The sequence below is a fragment of the Pseudomyrmex gracilis genome, unplaced genomic scaffold (assembly GCF_002006095.1).
Source record: "Pseudomyrmex gracilis isolate BER0280 unplaced genomic scaffold, ASM200609v1 scaffold_340, whole genome shotgun sequence".
NCBI classification, from domain to species: domain Eukaryota; kingdom Metazoa; phylum Arthropoda; class Insecta; order Hymenoptera; family Formicidae; genus Pseudomyrmex; species Pseudomyrmex gracilis.
The window spans coordinates 120335-126703 of NW_018020924.1; the positions used below are offsets into that span (position 1 = coordinate 120335).

Sequence of the window (6369 nt, forward strand, 5' to 3'; positions counted from 1 at the left end):
TTGTGTACTGGACGGGTGACCTTCAAGTCCAACATCTTCCTGGCCAAGAACAGTTTGGCCCGACCATCAGGCCCGGGGGAGATCCTGTCACCGAAGCAGTGCTTCAGGGCCAGTACCGTTAGCAGGATCGTATTCATCCTCTATTGTATGTCACGAAGAAAAAAAAGATTAAGCCTGGCACAATGTCCACGGTAGGCCAACGAGCGCCGAAAGCTGACCGCCAAAATAAGTGCGGACCTGTCCTTGGAGAGCCTAATGAGGGCGCTGGCCTCCAGGAACGAAAACAAGTGGGGAGCCGTAGTCTCCTTCTGCTCCACGGTAATGGAACAAAAGGAAGCTGCAGAGAGGGAGAGGGAGCGAGCTCCTCTCCCTCAAGGAAGGCCTTGGAAGCGGGCGCGAGCGGGCGACAAAGCGCCCGTTCCCCGCGCTCGTCCTCGAAGTCAAAGGCCTCCCCCTCATTGACATCAATTCTCCTCCTCCACTATAGTGAGGAAGAGGAGTCAGAGCGGCGGACTCGTGGGGGAGACGGGTTCCCTGAGTAGCTCGCCGCTCTCCAGAAAGGGACATTTTAAAGTGGAGTAGGAGCGCGGCAGCTCTTGGGTGGAACCGTCCACCCAGGGGAGATCTTGCCGCGGAGACCGCGACAGGTCGGGGCGGGGGCCCCGACCTGTCCTGCACGCGGTCCCGAGTGGAGACGACGCAGCGACGTGTGTCCCGCTGCGTTGTCAAAGCAGAGAATGACAGAGATGAGAACGCATTAAGTTCTCCCTTCCCAGTAGTTACAAGAACCCGAGGGAAGGTCCCGGCAGAGTCCTTACCAGGGGTTCCGGGTCTCTCAGGCCTCCCTCAGACGGGCTGAGTAGGTACACCGTGGTGGTTTTAGTGGGTACACCCCTTCTTCTTGCGGGAAGAAGGGGGGAGTCCCACATACCCATGATTCTCTCACTCGAGGATCAGGATATCCGTAATGGATTTCCACCACGTAAAAAAAAAGGTTAAGCCTGGCCCTCGATTTGGGGGTCGGGGGGACAGCTCCGGCTTTCCAAGGGCAGAGCTGACTACCATCGAGCGCATCCTCGGGTTGCGGATAGGGAAACGGCCTCAAGTACTGTAGTTAGCTGCGAATAATCCCTTCGGGGGTAATAAGCAGTCGCGGACAAACAGCGGTGGATACTGAAGATGGGGTGGTTGCTCCTGTGGGAAGGGAGTAACCTATAAAGTGCCCCATTAAACCTGATGAAGTATCCACGTCAAAGGCAAGGTAGTGCCGCTTTAAAAGCACTCCAACTTCCGGGCAGATCGGGCTCGTTAGGTCTTGTTTACCAACCGATCTAGGTGAAGAAAAACACTGATGTAAAACCAAATAAGAATTGCTAAATATGGAAGAGGACTTGACGAAGAAGAACTTACTGCCCCAGAGTGTTCGGACACTCAGGGGCCGACACGGTGGGAGTACTGTCCCTGCTCCCGCCGCGTCGTTATCCAGCAAAGGGCAGAAGGAGGGGTTGACGGCGGGCCTTTCTGGAGAAGTTGGTACCGCCGTAGCAGAGGAGTAAAGAGAAAAGAAGAAGGCCGACAAGAGGAGATCCGACCGAGGAGACCGACAAAAAAAGACCGAGAGATCTTAAATCGGCTCTTCAGGAAGATCAGGAAGAAGCCAATGGCTCTTTTACAGAGCTGAGTGTCGGCGACCTCTTCAGCCATCTTGCAGACTGTCTGGACGAACTGTGGGCACGGCTTTGCCGTCGCTCAAAAATGTCCAGGGAAGAGAAACCAGGCAAATGTCCAGGGAAGAGAAGGCACCGCGATGGAGCTCTACTCCAGGATCACCGCAGGTCTGATAGAGCTCTAGGCCCGGAATAGCCGTCGAAAGGCAGTCGGCGACATTGGAAAAGATGTCGCCAATGCGGCAACATAAAGGAGATTGGTCGGTGGCAAACTGCCTCCAAACATAATATTACGGAGACGATTGTTCAGGTCAGCGAAGATATTAAGGAGTATTACTCTCGTAGCCTCGCTGACCTGAAAGCAATCCAGAAGGATGTGGACGAGGCACGTGCGGCGATAGAGGAGGTTCATAATGAAGCCTCTCGGTCGCTTCACGCGCTTCACGAGAGCATGGGGCCGTCCATGCGTGCTATCGCCGACGTCTCCGTGGTGAGACCAGAGGGAGCTGCGTGCTCCACTCCGGTCAGAGGAGGGAGTCAAATTCCCTCTTCCTGGCTAAAGGAGATAGAGCGAGTGGTGCGGAGCACTGTCTCGGGTGAGCTCGAAAGACTCTTGGGGCGAGGTCACTCAATGCAGCTCTCTTCAAAGGTGATTCCGATTCCTTCGTCTGTCCCTACTGGTGTGCAGACGGAAGAAAAGAATAGGAAGAAGAAAAAGAAAAAAAAGAAAAGGAAAAAGGAGGGAAAAGAGATGGTGACGGCCAAAAAAGGGAAAGGAATGGCCGTTGGGGCCGGCAGGGGGGAGTCTTCTCCTACTTTGCCACCCCTCGTCTCGTCAGCAACCTCCACGTGCGGTCTTCCCGAGGACTGAGGCGGTCACCTTGCGTCTCGAGGAGGCGGGCATATCGTATGCCCAAGTCCTTCGAAACGCAAGGAGTAAGGTAGACCCAAAGTCGGCGGGTGTTTTTAGGGTCCGCCGAACCTTTGAGGGGCACCTGTTGTTAGAAGTGGGGAGAGAGGACCGCAAATCTAGAGCGGACCTTTTCGCTTCCAAGCTCAGGGAGGCTCTTTCTAGGGAATGAAGGTGGCTTGTCCATTCCGAAACGTGGAGATTATGGTTTCGGGGTTGGACGAGTTCACCTCTGAGGAAGATGTCCGAAAGGACTTTGTGGTAGAGTTTTGCGGCGGGAGTGGCGTTAAGGTAATATCCTTGCGTCTGGTCAGGTGGCAGGAGAGGATACAGAATCCTCTTTTGCCCGGTAGGAGGGAAGCCGTGGGCCCTGTGCTCCCGGACTGGGTGGATTGCTGCCACGGGTATCTTACCTTCGTCACCACCCAGATCCTAACGGGGCATGGGGTGTTCGGCAATTTCCTCCATCGGATAGGGAAGGCGGACTCTCCAGCGTGTGAGCACTGCGACTCGGACTTCGACTCTGCGGCTCACACGTTGGAGGAATGTCCAGCATGGGAGGAGGAGAGAGCAACGCTCATTTTCGTGGTGGGCCAGGACCTCTCCCTGCCATCTGTCGTTAGACAGGGACCAGGAGAAATGGCGAGCGGTGACGAGGTTTTGTGACCTCGTCATGCAAGCCAAGGCGGAAGCAGAGCGGCTGCGGCAAAGGCAGCCAGCTGGCAGGAGGCGGTACCGTGCGGCAACTCCCTCCTCGGATGGAGATTAGGCCGCAAAGAACCTGCACTTAGCTGCAAGTGAGGAGGTGGATTCTTTCCCTCCCTCGTCTCGTTGGGATGTCTCTAAGACTACTCCACAGCAGGCGGGGGAGAGAGGAATTCGGGGTTACAGGCGGGAGGTAGCGGGGGCTCCCTTCTGCCATTGCACGTAACCTATGGAATTAGGTGGAAAAGTGTGGTGGTCCCACTTCTTCACCTAGTTGGAGGTTGAGGGAAAATGAACTGTTACCATCTTCCCTTAGGACATGCATAAGGGAGGGAGCCGCGAGGTCATAGCCTTCGGGTTTTCCAGGCTCCCTCCTGAGTGTCGGAGGACCGCCGAGGAGTTTTAGTGGGTAACCTCTCTTTGGGGAGTCCCACACTACCCCCACTCTCCCCCGAGAATGGAGGTGTTCATCAAGGATTTTTCCTCGTTAAAAAAAAAAAAAAAAAAAAGTATCCTTGCGCCGCGCCTCGTCCGCGGATGGAGCCGCTTTGGTTCGCTGCCCAGTTGAGGCGGCGGCCAAGGCGATTAAAGCAGGGAAGCTTTCGGTGGGCTGGGTGGTGTCAAGGGTGCGAGCACTCCCGCCCCTTGCAGTGCTACAGGTGTTTTCAGCCTGGGCATTGCAGGGTTCTGTGCTCCAGCCAGGATTTATGTTATCGCTGTGGTCGACCGAAGCACAGAGCGGCCGGCTGCAGTGAGAAGGAGAAGTGACGAGCGGGTAGCGGTAGAGCGAGGTTCCCTGGCGGTGGCGGCGGTGTCCCACCGCATGGGGCTATTGGGGATGACTTTCGCACCGGCCAAGACGAAAGCCGTGATCTTCCGTCCTCCTCGTTGTCGCAAGAAGGGACCTGTGACAGTATGGGTTGGGCCGACTCAAGTCGCAACCCAACCACATATGAAGTACCTAGGTCTACAGGTAGACGACAAGTGGCGGTTTAGGGCCCACTTTAAATACGTGGCCCGCAAGGCCCGCAAAATGGCCTGGGCTCTGAGCCGGCTTCTCCCCAACCTCGAAGGGCCGCGGCAGAGTGTGCGAAAGTTATACGCTAACGTCGTGCACTCTGTCGTTATGTATGGTGCCCCTGTGTGGCACCGGGAGATCGGGATGGGCCGGGAAGCTGCCCCAATAGCCTCGGTTCAACGCTTTGTGGGAGGCCGGATGGTGCAAACCTATCGAACCTCGAATCCGTTCGACTGCTGGCGAGGATCCCACCTGTGGACCTGCTGGCCGATGCATACGCGGAAGCGTACGAGGCCAGAAAGGCGGAGTTGGGCAGGGCGCGTGCGACCGGCCGAGATCTTAATTTGGAAGAGATCAGGCGCACGACCGTATGGTTCTGCGGTGGCAGCACAGGATCGAGAACCCGCGTCTCCAAGGACGGAGGGTTAGAGAAGCGGTAGGACCGGTCCTGAAAGACTGGGTGAGTCGCCCGTACTTTTGGATATCATTTGATTTACCCAGATGGTTACGGGCCACGGAGTTTTCGGTGTGTTTCTGCACCGCATAAATAAGACGGGCACCCCGGAGTGCGAGCACTGCAAAGTCGCGATCGACACCGCGGCTCACACTCTCGAAAAGTGCAATACGTAGAACGAGGAGAGAGTGGCCCTTAATGAAACCCAGACCCAACGACAGCTGCTCCTCAGTTGGTAGCAGCATCTGGACGAGCCACACGCAGCAATCCAAGAAGTCGTTGCGGTCGTCCGGCTCCAAGTATGGTTAGAGAACGGGATCGGACGCCTCACCTATAGGGTGACACAGGTGCTTACCGGGCATGGCTGCTTCGGTGAGTACCTGTGTTGCATAGGCAAGGAGCTAACGGCACAGTGCCATGCGTGCGGGGCGGCCAGTGATTCGGTGGAGCACACTGTGGAGGAATGTCCACAGTGGGCTCCGGAACGCCGAGAACTGGTCGCCAAAATATGCAAAGATCTCTCCCTGGAGGGCCTGATAAAAGCCTCCTGGGAGGAAGACGAGTGGAAGGCGGTGTTTTGCTTCTGTTCCAATATAATGGAGCAGAAGGAGGCCGCAGAGCAAAAAAGGGAGAGGTTGCTTCTCCCTCTGGGGAGACCCCGAGGGCGCGCACGTCCGGGCGATGGGGCGCCTCGGTCCCTGCGCCCGTCCCCGCGCCCCAAGATCTCAATGACGATAATTCCCTCCCTACTTGTGTTTGGGGACGCAACTTGCGCCACCTTCGGAACAGCCACTTCGCTGGCTGCTTCCGGCTCGCACATAGAGTGCACTTGGGGGCAGCCCTGCATGCAATGGCGAGGTGGCCGTCCTCCCCGCAGCGGTAGCACGCACTGCTCCGGTCTACACCGGAACACTTGGGTGCCTCGTGGCCGTACTCGAGGCACCGATAGCACATTTTGCATAGTGTTTCTATGCAAAAAATAAGATTTTTATGGTGGAACGATGGATTGGATCTTCCTGAGTAGGTAGGTTTGTGGTACCAGTCACAAACTATAATATTGTTTTTGAGGATTAAGTTGAGATCTAAAAAATTGAGTTGATTGTCTATTTATAAGTTTGTGACTGGTACCACAAACCTACCTACTCAGGAAGATACCTGAATTACCTATCTCAAAATCCACTATGCCACAAAATCGGCACCATCCACACATTAATAGATCGTGCCATATTACTATCCAATCCATCGTTCCACCATAAAAATCTTATTTTTTGCATAGAAACACTCATAGATAACAATTATCCAATTGATTTAATTTTTCACACAATCAATAAAAGAATAAAAACTTTGTTTAATACCAAATTAAATGACAATGAAAAACAATCAGACACACCTCCTGTAAAATTCTTTGTAGTCCCATTCACACCCATGTCAACCAACAGCAATTTCAATTTCATCAACACAAAAATTCCACAGACTAGATTATCATACAGAAATTTAAATCAGTTGGATAAATTTATNAAATCTCATAAAGATCCTATCCCTCCAGAAAAACAAATGAACGTCGTCTACAATATACAGTGCCAAACTTGTGAAGCAAATTACGTGGGCCAGACAA

General features: G+C 54.3%; 1 protein-coding gene across 1 annotated transcript; it reads left to right on the top strand.

The window, feature by feature from the left end:
• The first annotated feature begins 2745 nt into the window (after nucleotides 1-2745).
• On the top strand, nucleotides 2746-3243 carry LOC109860175. Its single transcript, XM_020439079.1, has one exon. It carries the CDS (start codon nucleotides 2746-2748, stop codon nucleotides 3241-3243), a length of 498 nt encoding a protein of 165 aa, XP_020294668.1.
• The last annotated feature ends 3126 nt before the right edge of the window (nucleotides 3244-6369 follow it).

Excerpts from the sequence above, each read along its gene's own strand:
- LOC109860175 (XM_020439079.1), top strand. The coding sequence starts at position 2,746 with ATGAAGGTGGCTTGTCCATTCCGAAACGTGGAGATTATGGTTTCGGGG.